Source organism: Pantherophis guttatus, chromosome 3 (genome assembly GCF_059756535.1).
Source record: "Pantherophis guttatus breed Tessera chromosome 3, ASM5975653v1, whole genome shotgun sequence".
NCBI lineage: Eukaryota > Metazoa > Chordata > Lepidosauria > Squamata > Colubridae > Pantherophis > Pantherophis guttatus.
In genome coordinates, this window is record NC_142065.1 from 109,381,100 (window position 1) to 109,399,001 (window position 17,902).

The 17,902-nt window shown below is 37.9% G+C and overlaps 1 protein-coding gene across 1 annotated transcript in view; it reads left to right on the plus strand.

Moving 5' to 3' along the window:
• LMX1A (LIM homeobox transcription factor 1 alpha) overlaps positions 1–17,902 on the plus strand; it is a 60,853-nt gene that overhangs the window by 30,880 nt on the left and 12,071 nt on the right. Inside the window, exons 4-5 of the mRNA XM_087891149.1 lie at positions 10,276–10,508; positions 15,593–15,759. Coding sequence (XP_087747275.1) covers positions 10,276–10,508; positions 15,593–15,759 — 400 coding nt within the window. The remainder of the gene's footprint in view (positions 1–10,275; positions 10,509–15,592; positions 15,760–17,902) is intronic.

A 17,902-nucleotide genomic window follows, 5' to 3' on the forward strand; every position in this document is an offset into this window, starting at 1 on the left:
GTTAAATCACTGCAATTGTTAAGTTACTAACACAGTTAAGTGAATCTGGCTTCCCCATTGATTTTGCTTATCTTAAGGTTGCAAAAGATGATCACATTACCCTGAGACATTACAACCATCATAAATATGAGCCAGTTGCCAAGAGTTTGAATTTTGATCACGTGACCACAGGGAAGTTGCATTGGGTATAAGTATGAAAAATGGTCATAAGTCACTTTTTTCAGTGCCATTTTAAATTTGAGCTGTTATAAGTCAAAAACTACCTGTATTTATTTCTACATTGGAATAAAAAACTGTCAGTGCAAACTTAAGCTATGAAGCCTGATTCTGCTGGGATGCTGATTCTAGGTTCTGGTTGCCAGATTCTGGCTTATTGGTGCAATGTCAAGTCTCTGGTCTTCTTCCTTTTCTTGGAAGAGGATCCATTCAAGAAGGCCATGATGGAGTTTAAAAATACACTTTGAGGAGTTTTGTTGAAATGAATGGTACAAGTATGTTGCTTGAATTTCAATTTATTGAAGAGAAGTTTCCAATACATTTAGCATTTAGACTGCTGCTAAAACATTGAGAAAAATAATAGTAAATAATTTTAAATGAAAGTGAAGTTTGTGTAGAGTCTTGTATCTTTTGTTCCTACTATCATCCTGGTGGGATTTTTAGACCTTTGCATTGCTTTGAAAAACATCACTATATTCTTAACCATTTATGTTAATGAAAAACTGATATCCCCCCTCTCTAACACAAACAATACAGCTTGTCTGTCACATCTCTTAAAATCTATTGCTTGCCCTTGAATTTAAGTGTGGCTTGTACAGGATCTAGTGGAGCATGTCTCCATAATTTGTCCTAGGGTCAGTTGCTTTCTTGCATTTCTCTGTACACCTTATTTCAAATCAGAAGTAACGAAATGCCTCACTCTGTGCAGAATTTCATTTCTATTGGAGCATCAGATATAATTTCATGATAATTATACACTTGATACATAACGAGGCATTTGATTGTCCAGGTAGTTAAAACTTAAAAGTGTTCAGTTGACAGAAGTGAGCATGGATTCCTCAGCCACTGCAGGAGATCACAGCATTCTCTGACAAACCTAATTCTGCTGTGAATACATTTCACAAACATGCAGCTAAGTTGGTTTCTTTTGTCAAGGGGTTTGTTAAGCATTAGCTAAAGAATGCCATGGTCCAGCCTGCTCGGTATGAAGCCTAATTCTTCCCCTTTCTGGAGCCATGGCATGGGGTGTTTAATTTTTCTCTCTCGGTAGGGCTGCAGGCCCTCCAGTACTCCAGCCAAAAAAACCACTCATAGTTTAGTAGGCTTAGCCCCAACTTGGTTGCCAGGCAGTAAAACTAACTCTTGTCTACCACTGTGTAGGGATGGGAGGTGGGGTGTCTGATAAGAAGCAGAGAGAGGAAAGGACTTTGCATACAACACCAAAAACAAGGTCTTTTTTTCAAATGATGGATGACAATGAAGATATTTTATTTATAGAAAGAAAACATAAAGATTTAAAAGACTGAACTTTTAATTGTAAAACTCAGAATTTTCTACTGAAGAATTGAAGTAAATAAACACCATCTAATGAACCTGATAGGAATTGTTTTTTATTTTAGAAAAAAAAAACCCTATACAAGTGACCCAAAGGTGCTTTTTCAAGAGGTTACTGGACTTTCTTGTTTTTTCTTTGAAGATGTTTCGCTTCTCATCCATGAAGCTTCTTCAGCTCTGACAGTTGAAAAATTGCAGACTACTTTTTCATCTGGAAATCCATTCCTACTTCCACACCTATTCCCCACTATCCTGTCAGAGCTGAAGAAGCTTCTTGGATGAGAAGTGAAACATTTTCAAAGAAAAAACAAAGTCCAATTGCCTCTTGAAAAAGCACCTTTTGGACAACCATGACCTGGATGATTGAGAATCTCCACAAGTGACTAAATCTCACCATACTAAATTTTACAGCTTCTTTGTCCATCCTGAGTCTAGGGCCACTTTAAGAAAAACAGTGTCCTCATATGTTTGCACTATAAGTGATGAACATCTGCTGGTGGCAGATACCATTGGAAGTTGAAGCATTGTGGGTGTGCAGCCAAGCATTCCTGAGAGTAGGACCCTGACCTAATTGGTGAGACAGTTTTATAGTTATGATAGGAAGACTTATTTACAGGAAGGACCTTTAGATAGCATCCAAGAACACATGAATGCCTAGGAAGAAGTGCAGAAAGAAGTGATCTGAGATTGGCCATCTTTTAGACAAAGAGCAGGCAAGTCATAGCCAAGAAAGGACACACATAGTAAATCCTTCTCTGTTTTACCTTCTACTGCCCCCTTGTGGTAACTAGGCTATGAACTTTAATTTGAATTTTTGAAAGATACTGTGTAGCTTCTCTGACCTATTCATATAATTATACAAACAAGTTGTATATATCAGATAATATGCATCTAACCAGGAATTTTCAAAAAACTTATTTTGAGTTTTTGAATTTTAGGACCAAGCTTATACTAGTAAAGTTAATTTAATCATAGGGACTGTACAGACTTAGTGAATGTTTGTTAGGACAAATATAGAATGTGATCCTATGCCTCCATTCCAGTGGTCACTGTATATTCTATATTTCTGAAGAGTCAGAGACTAGAAACTGAATTCTAGTGTAATTCCTCTTCCACAGTGGTACCTTGGTACTCAACTGCTTTGAAACTCATTGATTCTAGTACTTAACACATTTTGACGTGAACGTTTTTTCCTGGTACTCATTGTTTGTTTGGTACTCAACGCATAAGCTAGAATTTATCGGTGTTGGCTGCCTTGTGACTCACTACATTATTCCTTATGGGAAAAAATTGTTTGGTACTCATAATTTTTGGTACTCATCATGCCTCCCAGAACCAATTAATGATGAATACCGAGGTACCACTGTATATCCATTTTCTTTTCCAAAACTAATGGAGAATGAAAAGATGCATTCCACTATTAAATATTGTGTGTTGTGACAAAGGATTGAATAGGTTTCTAATTCAATGGGAATGCTTTTAGTCCAGTTGAAACTATCTAAAATTGTTCAGCTGCGCAATATTAATATCATTTCTCATTGGGCCGTGTATTTATAAGGAAGAATAAGGTTCATAATTTAATATAATACGTGATGTAGAAAAGAATATTCCTCACTTTATCATGAATTTCAATTATGCATGAATGAAAGAAAATGCTTCATCGTGTGATCAATCATTGCACAGAGTATTGCCTCCAGATGATTTTCAAAAAGGGTTAGATAAATCCATGGAGGAGGTCAGTTCTGTCAATGGTAATAAACCACAATAATTAAAAATAAAGAACTTGCATGCCTATAGATCAGTAGTGGGATTCAAATTTTTTCACTACTGGTTCTGTGGGTGTGGCTTGGTGGACATGGCAGGGGAAGGATATTGTAAAATATCCATTCCCACCCCACTCCAGGGGAAGGTTACTGCAAAATCCCCATTTCCTCCTGATCAGCTGGGAATCGGGGGGTGGGGGTGGGGTAGAGAATAGATGGAGGCGGGGCCAGTCAGAGGTGGTATTTACCAGTTCTCCGAACTACTCAAAATTTCCGCTACCAGTTCTCTAGAACTGGTCAGAACCTGCTGAAATCCACCTCTGCTATAGATCGATACAACACTAAAGCATATCTGCATGAGGAGGAAGGGAGATAAAATGGACTGAATGATGCCAGCCTATTTGTAGGACAGCTCATTTTTAATACTGTTTTGTTAAACAAAAATCACAATTACCTCCTTATAAATAGAAAGCAAATATTTTAATAAAAGGAAGAATTTAAAATGTGACATTGTATTCTTCTGTTGCAGGCCATTCTATTATTTGATATACTATTGCCTTTTGCAGGTAATCAATAATGGCAAACTGAAGTTTTGCTTCAGTGAGGTATGGTATGTGAAGAGCCTGGAACTAAGTAATCAGTTGGAGGAAGAAGATGAAAAATAATGTTTGTGGTGTTTGAAATGCAACTCCTTTCTCCCCTCCTATGACCCCTTTCACATTTTTCAAAAGAAATAAAGCATATCTATCAGTTCCAGGCTAGAGATTTCTCCTGTGAGGGAAGGGGGTGAATTGAGAGAATATGGATCCAGGAGTGTAAAGTCTTTCACTTCTTTTCTCAGTACGATATATTCCTGTCCACTTCCACCAAAAACTGAAGTAATGACGGCCATAGAATTCTCTGACATTCCGTAATGGCCAGTGATCATGAATTTCCTTTATCTTCTGGGTGGAGAGGGAGTTTGGTGCCCTTCAGCTGCCCTTTTATGAAACCTAAGAATTATTTCTTTGTTTTAAAGAAAACATATGTATAAAAACATGTGGAATCTTCTCAAATCATGTCCAAGGCTGTATTTAGATTATAGCAACCCCATTTTATCCTGTTGACCTGTCGCTGGTCTGATATTTTGTTTTATTTATTTTTAAAATTTTTATGCCGCCCATCTCACTGTTACACAACTCTGGATGACTGACAATATGATAAAATGCAAATACAAAACAAAACATTAAACATTAAAATTAACAAAAATTAGATAAGCTTAGAACCAGAATACAATGGGGTGGAGATGGGCTCGTCTTCCTAGTTCAATAACCACCTCCAATGTGGCACATCCCCCATCAGGGCCCCAGGCTAAGTGGCAGAGCCAGGTCTTGAGACACTTTTGGAAGGCCAAGAGGGTGACGCCTGATCTCATCTCCAGGGTTACAATGTTCCTGTCCCTGATGTTTTCTTATTCTGAAACTCAAACTGCAATGAAAGTAAGAAACAATGTATGGTGATAATGCAGCTACTGTGTTCTTATTGCTGGAACTGTTGGAAGAAATATCCTTCTGGGTTCAGTTCCAAGTAGGGAAAAAGACACTGGAAACATGGAGACTGTTTGGAAAGATGGTTTAATGATGAACAGGATCACATGGTTTGAGTTCCGGAGCAGAATCACATGGCTTGAGTTCCTGAGCAGAAAGGGCAGAGATGCTGAGAGTGCCTTGGTTTTATACCCTCTCTGGGCCCCACCCTAGAGTTTCCTGTTCCTGTGTAAGAAACACACTCTGATTGGTGGTCAGACTCCCAGGGGGCAGGGCAGTGGTGAAATCTAATTTTTTTTCCTACCGGTTCTGTGGGCTTAGTGGGAGTGGCTATGTAGTCATGTGACTGAGGGGTCAAAAGACAGAAACTCACTTTAACAATGTCCTGCTGGAGCAGGGAGTTGGACTAGATGACCTCTGGGTCCCTTCCAGCACTGGATTGCTGTGCTCTTTCAAGGTATCCTCTGAAGTTGCATCTAGTGCCAGGTTTGTGGTCCTGCCTTCCTCTCCTTTTTCCCTCTCTCCCTCCCTCCCTTTCTTTCTCCCATCCCCCTTCCTTCCTTCCTTCCTTCCTTCCTTCCTTCCTTCCTTCCTTCCTTCCTTCCTTCCTTCCTTCCTTCCTTCCTTCCTTCCTTCCTTCCTTCCTTTCCCAGCACCCGCCCCACCCCTAGCAGGCCTCAGGGAAGCCTCCTGGAATAGTAAAAAATGCTTTAAAAAGTTAAAAAAAAGTTCTGAGGATCTCATGGCACAGCTAATTGTCACAGCTGATTGTCAGAACCTTTTAAAAAACTTTTCTAAAGCATTTTTTTACTACCTATTGCCCGAACAGGTAGTAAAAAAAATGCTTAAAAAAAGTAAAAAAAAAAAGTTCAGTAACACAGACACAGTTCCTTTCAGCAGTTCAACCTTCTAATAGCAGGAGCAGAAGTGAATGAACTTCCTGCCTTCTTTTATGTCTGCTTAGCACAGCCAATTAGTCATCTTGTAGCAGTTAAAGTTACAGAACATAGTTTTCTATATATTATCTACCCAACCGTAGGATAAGCATCCAACATTCTCCCCTTGGGTAGACTAATATATTTACAATCTTAAACCATACCGTTCACATGTATCTATATGTTTCCAACTTCCCTGTGCTTTTGTGAAATGATCAGCCACATTGTCTTCTGATGCACAATATACAAGTTCTATCATCTTGTTCAGTATACATTCTCTTACATTGAGATACCGAAGATCTGTATGTTTTGTTCTAGTCTTTACAGCTATATTTGTCGCCATTTTTATCGCTGCCTGATTATCTTCGTATACTATTATAGGATCTTGTATATCTATTCCCAAATCTAGCATCAGCTGCTTAATACTGATCAAATCCGTACATAACAAAGATAAACAAGAAAACTCTGCTCCCATTGTAGACATACCTATCTGTCTACAATAATACACAATGCACTCTCATTCTTCCTCTGGAACTTGGCTATCTTCCTGGCATCCTTGGCATCGTCAGCATTCTAGGAGGTCACATCTGGTGGATTCTGCACTACATCTCATAGCCCTCCTTTGTGCAACAGGAGACTGCACTTGGTGGACCAGGATTTGTAGTTGGTGCCATCCAGCCGGGTAACCAGCGATAAGTTGGGAGCTTGACCTTGTGCCATCCTCACCAGGATATTAAATACGTATCAGAACGTCTGGAGCAATAATGTGTGTCGCAACTCTCTTATTGCTGTAACTGGTATACACACTCTGGTACTGGGCCCATAACCAGTGTTGAGGGTAAAACTGCCCTCTGCAAAGTGGTGCAACGGACCAGACAGCAAATAGATACGTTGCTTAGCAAAACACACAGATACTCACAGACTCTGAACGTTTAAAGAAAAATAAACAGTCTTTACTTGTAGTAAAAAAAACAAACTTGGCTTCTCAAAACAAAGATAACACTTCTTCAAATAATCACAGCTCAACACAAAAACATAGTTTGCTTACAATTCCAGTTCTCTTCAGTAACACAGACACAGTTCCTTTCAGCAGTTCAACCTTCTAACAGCACGAGCAGAAGTGAATGAACTTCCTGCCTTCTTTTATGTCTGCTTAGCACAGCCAATTAGTCATCTTGTAGCAGTTAAAGTTACAGAACATAGTTTTCTATATATTATCTACCCAACCGTAGGATAAGCAAGCATCCAACAGTGGTCCCGCAAATGATTTGTTTTGTCCAGAATCTTAACCAATATTATCTGGCCTGGGCTCAAATGAGATGTCAAATAAATCTAATCTGGTAATGGCATTAGAAGTAGAATAAGGAATATGTGCTATTGATTTTAAAGAACTTGTTTGAATTTGTTGAAGGACTGAATTTTTTTTTGTAAATATACATCTGAGATCATGCTAAGGAGTTTGGTCTTGAATAATTTAATTGCTGCAGGAACAAAGTGGTTCCCCCACCAACTTGTGTATTTGTTAGATACTTTTAGATCTATACCAGAGATACTTTTTGAGCTTTCATACCTCTTATTTGATGACCTTAGCATGTAGAAGATTGAAAGTGAATACCCAGGTGTTTAAATAATTTCACTTGCTCAATAGATCTGCAATTAACTGCCCAGCTACATGGATGAGTTTATTTTGAAATGTTTCTAGTAAAATAGGTTGACAATCCAATTTTTGAAACCAAAAGAATAGCTCCATCTTCTTCTACTACCATGTCCTTGTGAGAGGAGCACTTTTTAGTTTCCTACACCCATATTTATTATAGTATCACTGCCTAGTACTAGAGAGGGTTATTGCCAAAATGTGATTGACGTGACAATCTTGGTAACAGACAATTCAAAATTAATGCTCAGTAGAAAGGAAAGTCCTTTAAAAATCAAAGTAACTCTCCCATACACCTGATCAAATGTAACAGCTCAAGAGAGCTGTTAGAGTTGGTCATAGCCAGTTATTTCTGTTTGATCAAATATTCTTGCTGACTTCTTGTGTTCTTTTCATTTAATTCTGAAATCAGTGTGGACAAGAATTCATCCATATGGGTGAAATCTCTGGAGTAAAAGTGAATTCATAAAAAAAGCATGCATGTTGTGTTGAAGGTTTCACTGTTTTTCTTGCTGGATCTTCATAGACTTTTGAAAAATAGGGCACTTGGTAAGAACAGCAAGTGTTTGCAATTAGCTTTGCCATATGATAGGGTTTGTGTTTGGCATCTTCCAGGCGGAATCAGAGTCAAATACCTGGCATAGCACAATATCCAGTGTGATGTTAGTTTTACAGAAGCCACACAGTTGTCAGAGTTAAATGGTGATCCAAAAAGTCAGCAGAGGAATCTGCCACCGATCCGTAGATCAAGTTCTTTCTAATTAATACTCTGTTGTACATCAGCTCATTGTGGTATCTAATGCTGGATTTTACCTCCCCTCCTCTGACACCTGTGGCTAGAACTGCAAGATTTTTCTTTTCTTTCTTCTTGGCTGTCTTTGGGAAGTAGCTTAGTTCACTGCCGTGAGGCTGCTATTTTTTCATTTATTTTTTTATTCTAAAATAACCACTTATAGTACATTTCTCAAAGACCAGTTTTTATAATAATAAATAATAGAAATGAAAGAATAAAACAATCTCAACTCATACATAGGCATGTTCCAACTTTTTGGTGCAACATAATTATTACTAATGTATTGAGTCAAACTTTTAAAATCAATTTGGGAGGTGTAAGAATACAGGTAATCCTCGATTTACAACCACAATTGAGCCCAAAATTTCTGTTGTTAAATGAGTCATCTGTTAAGTAAGTTTTACGACCAATTTTACGACCTTTCTTGCCACAGTTGTTAAGTGAATCACTGCAGTTGTTAAGTTAGTAACACGGTTAAGTGAATCTGGCTACCCCATTGATTTTGCTTATCAAAAGCTTGCAAATGGGATCACCTGACCTTGGGACACTGCAACAGTCATAAGTATGAACCAGTTGCCAAGCATCTGAATTTTGATCACATGATCATGGGGATGCTACAAAGGTCATAAATGTGAAAAATGGTCATAAGTCACTTTTTTCAGTGCCATTGTAACTTTGAACTGTTGAACTAAATGGACTGCTGTAAGTGGAGGACTACTTGTATTTGCTTCATGTGTAGGCAGGTGTTGCATTCTAATATTGTTCAAAAATCATAAAACAAATGAGGTTTTGATACCCTTCCCCCAACAATAAAGATGTCATGGAAATGTATTTACTAAGGTTGTCTAAAATTTGTTTTGGTGGATTCCCTCAATTTTGTTTCCCTTCCCTTCTCATTGAATGTCACCAGCTGATAGGAAAACATCCACCAACCTTTAATACAAGGCTGGGGGAAGAGGTACATTTTGTCAGATGGTAGACCAGTAAGTATATACATACATCTGTAAAAATTTGCTCTGCTTTGGTACAAGTATTCTTCATGGGTAATTCATGGGTTCATCCGCTGATAATTGTGTGAAATACTTGTGCCAGAGATTGGCTTGTTTCTTTCAAATTGGCCTTTTCCATTGAAAGACCTTCCCATTGATCAAAGCAAAAATGGTCTGGAAAAAAGTGCCTTGGGGCTGAAAGAGAGGAGAATGCCCACCCCAGCCTAGGATGGCCAATAGGTGCTCTGAGGATCACAACTCCTTAAGCATTTGATTCTGACCCTAATCAAAAGTTGGTGATGAACATCAAAATTGCCATGGCTTGTAGCTACTTAAAAGGAAAAAAAGTGACTAATACTGTAAAGGAGAACTTTAGGCTGTCCCAGGTATGAGTTGGGGATGAGATGAAGGCAATGCCATGAATCAGAAGAGTATGGAAGAAAAAAGAGGTTGCCAGAGCATGTATTTAGTAGAGATGACTATAGTTTCCAAAACAACAAAATGGAAATTAAAACAATTTCTGTATTTCATTACCAATACAATAGCAATAGCACTTAGATGTTTTTTATCAGGACAACCTGATCTACCCAAATATGGGATGGAGCATACTGCTTCCACTTCCTGCTAAATAGTTTGAAATAGAGCTATACTAATCTCCCTTTATTTCTTTGTCGGTAAAGATAAATTTAACACAACAACACTTAGACTTATATACCGCTTCCTAGTGCTTTACAGCACTCTCTAAGCAGTTTACAGTGTCAGCATATTGCCCCCAACAATCTGGGTCCTCATTTTACCGACCTCAGAAGGATGGAGGGCTGAGTCAATCTTGAGCTGGTGAGACTCGAACTGCCCAACTGCTTGTAGCTGCCAGTCAGCAGAAGTAACTTGCAATACTGCATTCTAATCACTGTGCCACCACAGCTCTTAAGGAGGGCTTACCTCTGTAAAGTATACAATTGTAGTAGAAGTCATCAAGACCAGGCTCCTAACTGATTGCCTAAGCAATCAACATAATCAAGGCACAATTCTGACCTATCTACTTTTGATTTTCTTTGTCACAGGATTTTTGCAGTGAAGTGCAATAACTGTCTGGAAGCAATTACACCCAGTGAGTTTGTTATGCGAGCTCAGAAAAGTGTATACCATGTAGGCTGCTTCTGCTGTTGTGTCTGTGAGAAACAGCTTCAGAAGGGAGATGAATTTGTCCTTAAGGATGGCCAGCTGCTGTGCAGGAATGACTATGAGAAGGAACGTGAAAGGCTCAGCATTGGAAGTCCAGCCCCATCAGATTCTGGTAAGGCAGAACCACTTATTTTGTTGGAACATTGATGAGGTAACAGAGTTTCTTGTTAGTATCATGCTGTTTATAAGGTTTTAATATTTCCCAGAAATAGCTGTCCCTGAGGTTAAAGATCTCACCACAATATAAAAGTATGCTTTATTAAGGTGTTCATATTATTCTAGTAGTTTAAGGAAACAACACTTGAAAGAATTAAAACCAAGGGATAAAATGTATTTATTTTTATCTCACCTTATTTTTATATATAAACAATTCAAGGCATCCAATGCACCTAATTCATCCTCCTACTTTCCCCACTGCAATCCTGTAAAGTAGGTTGGGCTGAGAGAAAGGGATTGGCCCAAAGTCACCCAACTGGTTTTCATGCCTAAAATGTGATTAAAATTAAAGTATGATTAATTCTTTACCTGCTTAATCCATCAATAATTCCAAACTTTCTACAATGTTGCACAATGTGCACCAGCACATTGGTGGCTGGTAATAAAGCAAATAACATTCTCACCCTCTTTTTTCTTTCTGTTAATGTCAGCATACAGTACTTGTGTACAGTTTGTCAGAATTTTTGCTTTTAGCTCTGATCTTATAAATAAGACATCAGTTCCTTGAAGTCACATTTCTAGAGGCAAAGAAGTTACCAGAAGTAGTTGAAATAATATTTTTGATCATTTCACCCCTAGTACTTCTGTTCACTAGACTTCACATATCCAATTCCTGCAACTGTTCTTCATATGTTTTAGCCTCCCTGATCATCTTGTTGCTCTTCTCATTGTAGTGAACGAAACTGGATGCAATATTCCAATTGTGGTTTTACCAAAGCATTATAAAGCAGTTCTAAAACTTCACATGATCTTGATTTTGTCCCTCTGTTAATGCTACCAATTAGCAGCTACAGCACACTGCTGGCTCATATTTAAGTGGTTGTCCAGTAGGACTCCTAGATCGCTCTTACAGTTACTGCTGTTGAGCTTAAGTACAACATATTCGATACTTGTACATCTGGTTTTTCTAACAGTAAAACCTTACTTTTCTCACCACTGAATTTCATTTTGTGGAATAGGGCCCAGTGTTCAAGTCTGTCGAGATCCTTCTGGATCTTGAGCCTATCTTCTGGAGTATTGGCTACTCCTCCTAGCTTGGTGTTGCCTGCAAATTTGATGAGTTTCCCTTTTATCCTCTCATCGAAATTGTTTATGAAGATGTTGAAGAATACTGGGTTTAAGACAGAAACTTGAGGTGCTCCACTGTATCAGTCCCTCCATATAGATATAGTTCCTGTAAATACTACACGTTGTGTGCGGTTGGTCAGCCAGTTATGAATTCATCTGGTGGTGATGCTGTCTAACCCACATTTTTCTATCTTACCAAGTAGTAGGTTATGGTCTATTTTACCAAATGACTTACTGAAGTCCACAGCATTTCTTTGGTTCACTAATTTAGTCACTTTGTCAAAAAACTATAATAAGATTTGTTTGGCATGGTCCATTTTTGACAAACTCGTGTTGGCTTCTGATTATAACTTTGCTTGTCTCTAGGGCATAAATCTTATATATCCACACAATTTGTGTGACACAAACCTCAAGAGCAAAAAACAATGAGCCAAAGGACAAAGGAAGTTCAGTCTTACAAATGGTTCTTTAGATTCTTGAACTAATCAGGTGCTTTCTTGATGAGTACTTATCTAATTTAGATAGTACTTATCTAAATCATTATGCCCCCTTCTGGGTAACTTATTCTTTTCTATGGAGCACAGAAGACAAGAAGGAAAAGACTTCTGAGTCTGGAAATATCACCCCATTACCTCACTGTTAATTCCATATTGACAGATTTGCAAGTAACTTTGGAAATATTTGAGATGTTAATGTGAAGTATTTCAATCCCATGAAAGAAGAATCTGATTTAGAGCTGCTTTCCTGTTCAGATGTTATTAGCTATTGGACTTGATGCTAGAGGCTGGCCACGCCCATCATCTGCATCTCCTATTACTGCCTGTCATCCTTTTGAGTTTCCTACTCACCCCTATGTTAGAATTCTGTCTCTGGTTTAGGATCTTAAGAGGTGAAGGGGAAACCAGGAGGAGATAAGAAGATGCATATTCTTTTTTAAGAGCTGCAAAGTAAAAACTTGGGTCTCGTAGTCAATAGAAGCTTTTCAGCAAAGCTGGAATCATTTTAAAGAAAGTGTAAATATGGATTCCTGTTTTAGATGAGTTGTGTTTTATTGCTTACTTTGGAAATGTCAGTTTTAACAGGAATGCATTATTTGAAAATAATAGTCCCATCTAAAACAGAATCAGCAAAATACTGCCATCTTCTGGCAAATATGTAGTTTTCTGGCTATCAAAATAAAGTAATAGGATAGCTTTAAAAAAAAAAAAAATCAATGAAGAAATAGAATGATTTCCCCCCGGTGCTGGCTGAGACTCTTTCAGTTGCTAGTAGCCTGGTTTGCAAAAAATACTTTAAAACTAAACTTTTCAATTACTTTAAAAATTACTTTAATACAATTGTACCAAGCCATCTCTTGCCAACTCTGAACAGGAATTGCATCCTACTTGTTAGAGTGAAGATGTTCACTGTAACATCTTACCACTTCATTGGTCTTTAGGGCCAGCATTAATATTCCTATTCCATATTAGGTAAAGGATTTTCTTAATGATACTACTGTCTTATCCATTACTTTGCCATTTTATATAAAATCCATCCAGATTTAATTATGCTAATTAATGCAATGCAAATAAAAAAAGTTTTCACAATAATTGAGCAGAGTCTCTCATCTTTGTGCTTGTGATCAGAAACAACATTGTTATTATAATATAAACAACCATTGATCTCCATCATTCCCAGTTTCACCGGGTATTCCCTCATCCTTGTGGAAGATCAGCCCACTGGATAGAATTTTGGTTTCAATTTATGCAGTATGTCACCATTGCCAATTTGGTATTCTTTACTTAAAAATACCCCACTTGATTTTGGAATTATTTGCATATAATTTAACAAATCCTAAAGCACTAAGGTTCTAAATGGAAAGCTTCTTGGAATTTTCCAGATTCCTGTATGAGGCCCAGCATTTCCACAGATTGTCTTATTTTGTTGCATACACTGTTGAAAGCACATTTAGTTTAGCAGCAGACTGTAACTCAAAACAAAGTAGGAATGCACATATCTGCAAGCAAGAATAGACCTTCTCCAGGATGATTAGTCAGCTTCCCCAGGCTGATACGACAGCAGATTCCTGCTTGGTCAGCATCTTTCTTTACAATCCCATTTTGAAACCAAGGGATCAAGTAGCAGCATGAAAACTCAGGACCATCTTTATGAGAAAATGAAGATAAAGCACAAAATACTGGAAGCCATATGTTCATAATCTGTAAAGCCCCTCGTTCAATGATTCCCTCCTCTGACGCCCAGTGGCCAAGCCTAAGCAAACAGAGGCCTGTGAAAGAAACACCTTCTTTCCAATTAAAAGTGCACTAACATCTCTCCTTCCCCTAATTCCCTCAAACCAAAGAATTTTTTTCATCTTTTTCATGAATCCAGTATTTCATTGCTTTCCCCTATTGAGCCTTGAGGTCAGTGCAGACAATGTACACCGCCTGTTGTCCTTTTCCATGTGACATAAGGAGGAGTTTTAAAGATTAATTAATTCCTGCCCTGTCTGTGGAGGAGGACTTGAAAGACAGAGTTAATTAAAAGTATTGCTTATGTTAAAGCAGAATCAACTTTCCATTATTTGAGGGGATTTGGTAAGCAGGTGTTTGGGGGTGTTGAAGCTACTTTTCTTTCTTTGGACAGGATTCTCTCAGCACCATTTTCCCAATTGGTCATTTTAAACTTTCTCTGTTTCATGCTTCAAATGCAGTCAGAGGTGGGAAATATTTTATCACTCTAATTCTCTGAGTTGAGCTTCCTCAATCTTCCATTTTCCAGCTCTCAACAATCCCCTAGGCTTGTTGGGAGTGATGGGAATTCCAAATCAGCACAGTTGCAGGGTAATAAGCTTGGACAAAAGAAATACAGCAGGAATAAAGCCCAATTTTTAAAAGAATACTGAGGATAAGTGTTTATTTGTTTTACTTTAAAACCTGGTAATTGTATTAAAACAGCTACACATCCAGGATAAGCCTCAAAAACACATTTACAAACTTGCAAATAGTTTGTAAGAGTTTAAAAGAGAAGGAGTTTAAAAACGTAAATGACCCTAAATGAGATAACTGTATGCAAATAGGCCAGAATAAACTTCCTACCTACAGCCATTTGCTTCAAAAAATTATCCTTGCCTTGCATTGGGGTTTTTAAAAGGGATTTCAGTGCAATTCAGTTTTTTTAAAAAAGTTTCTACATGTGTATACATTTCTAAATTCAAATTAGAAGAGCCACTAATCCTAACATGCAACTTAATTTTAAATTCTTATTTACCTTCATTTAACGAATGCGATATATCCAGCTATTCCTGGTAGGGCTGCCATGTAATCCTTCAAGATCAAGAATTGGAAGAGAAAAACCACTAATTCCTTTTACTTCCAGTTGCCTCATGTTGTTCTGTGTTTTGCATTCAAAATAAATTGAATGTCTGAAAACACATTTTAAAAAGCTATTTTTTAAAATTAAAACAGTAATCTCATTTTACCAATACTTTCATATATTCTGTAATTTTTATAATGCTATTTTTGATTCCATGCAGACTTTGTCTACATAGACTTAAAGTGATATTAACATGGTACAATGGAATGTACTCAATTTAGATTGCAAGTTGGAGTTAAAATTTGAATGTGTCATGTGTTTGTTTAAAACTACATTCTCTGAATGTAGACATCAGTCATAATACAAAGTGATTTATAAGATGATAAACATATTTAATACTCTTTCTTCCTCCTGTTTCCCTGACAACAACACACCTGTGAGGCGGCTGCATACCAACATGTACACACAACATGTACTGCACAATACTTTATTGGAAGTAGCTTCCCAAATTACATCTGTGTTCATTTATTAAAGTTATTGTGCAACATTTTCAAGCTAAAGATTTTAATTATAACGATTTGTGAATTTTATTGCAATGGGTTGTTTTCATATTATAAGGTAAAAGTGATGATGAAGCAAGCTTCTGCAAAATGGAAGAGACTGGGAAAGCATCTGAGGAGATCAGGGGTCATAAACGGCCCAAGCGGCCCCGGACAATCCTAACCACACAGCAACGCCGAGCATTTAAAGCATCATTTGAAGTATCTTCTAAGCCATGTAGAAAGGTACATTTTAATAATTAGAAGAGATTGGAATCCTATATGTAGGATCTGTTATGGTTGGCAGTTTTTACTAACTAAGGTCTTTGTATCCCAAGATACTTATAGAGATTGATGTTTCCATAACTCATGCATATTGTGATCCAAAAACAATATTTCTTTATATTTCTAATTTAATTTATAAGGGTCACTCCATTCAGCGCAGACTCTGGGCAGCATGCAATTAAATCTAATGCACCGCTTCTGTCCTGGCTCCATAAGAAGTCATTAAAAATGCAGTAAGTTCTCCTCCACATTAATCTGAAACCCAACCAAAATTGGTCTAGATTTTCTATTTAGATAAGTAGAATAACTAATTCTTTAACAGTCATCTGGAGTTATAGCCTGCCTGCCTTTTCCTCAATATTACCTAGAAAGATTGGAGATTGAATTAAAATAGATCAAATGATGGCTTCTTGACGAGGGGATGCACCACTATCTTCAAGGAGGTTAAACCACCTCTCTCTCAAGAATGATGGATCCAACCATACATCACCTCCTGGGAGGCTTTAACTAAGCAGGAAGGGCATGGATCTAATAAACAAGTGGCCTTACTGACAGTCTCAAAGAACCTCTCTACCTCTTTAGGAGTCTCTTCTTCTGTGTCTAGATCAAACTTTAAATTGCCAGAATGAAGCCACCTTCTTGGTTTTGTCATTCGTCAAATATAAGTCATTATTGGTACATATTTCTAGTAGTAGTCAACATACCAGCAAACCTGGCATTTAAACAGGACCACTATGGAGATTCTCAGTCATCCAGGTCATAGTTGTCTCAAAGGTGCTTTTTCAAAAAGGTAACTGGACTGTTTTTTCCTTGAGGAGGAAGAAGGCATTTCGCTCCTCATCCAAGAAGCTTCATCAGTTATAATGGTGGGGAGATGGAAGGATAGGTACTGACAGTTGAGACTGGATGGTGTAGAGATGGAAGGATAGGTTCTGACAGGATGGTGGTGGTGGTGGTGGGGGGGATGGAAGGATTGTTTTTCTTTGCAGTCATCTGGTTGTTAGCACTCTCTCTGAGATCTATTGAGGCCACTTGAGGGTTTATTTGTGCCCTCAGGGTCATCTGAATCAGAGTGCAAATGATTATGGAATCTTCCCGGAACTGCTGAAAGGGTTGCATTATAGATTAGAGATAGGTGGTGTCGTATTCCTCCACCTTTGTTGAGAGAGGGCTGTTCAGTTTTAACATAGATGGACTCCTTTACCTCTTTCAAAGCAATAGTCTTCTCTATCAAAAATGTGGACTTTGCTGTCTTCAAAAGAGTGACCTTTGTTTTTCAAATGCAGATGGACTGCTGAATCTTGTCTTGATATTGCGCCATGCACTTGTGAAGTGGTTGTTTTGTTTCACCAATGAACAGTTCTGCGCATGTCTCACTACATTGTACTGCATATATCACATTGCTCAGTTTGTGTTTGGGTGTTTTATCCTCGGGGTGGATAAGTTTAGTGTGTTCTTGGGTTAAAAGTGTTCATGTATATTGTGTTGGTTGAAAATCCTCCTGAGCTTTTCAGATATTCCTACAATGTATGGAATGACAAAGTTGCTTTGTTTGTTGTTCTCTTCCTTGTAATGGAAGAGCTCCTGCTGGGTCTTTTTTTTGGGAGGGGGGGATTTGATGAAGGCCCAGTTAGAATAAACACATATAATTATGAGGATAATTAAGGAATTCCTTAATGTGTTTCAGTTCTTTTTCTTTTCCCTCTTAACTGGTGGGCAGACTTTCAGCCCAGTGGTGTAAGGTTCTGATCACTCCCATTTTGTGCTCCTGTGGTTGGTGAGAATCAAAATGTAAATACTGATCTATGTGTGGGTTTTCTGTAAATTTCAAAGTTAAGGCTTTTGTCTTCTTTAATGTGCACTGCACAGTCCAGGAAAGCAGGACTGTTTTCTTTGACATCTTCCCATGTGAACGTAATGTATATGTCCACCGAGTTGATATGTTTTTAGTGAAGGCTTCCACTTCCTGTGTTTCAAACTTGACCCAAGTATGGTCCTTATACCTATACCACTGGTATAGTATACCAGTGAGTGAGTAGAAAACCTGTGAAGGGTTTTAGGACTTTGGTTTTTACCTTTTCCATATAGAGATTGGCCACAATGG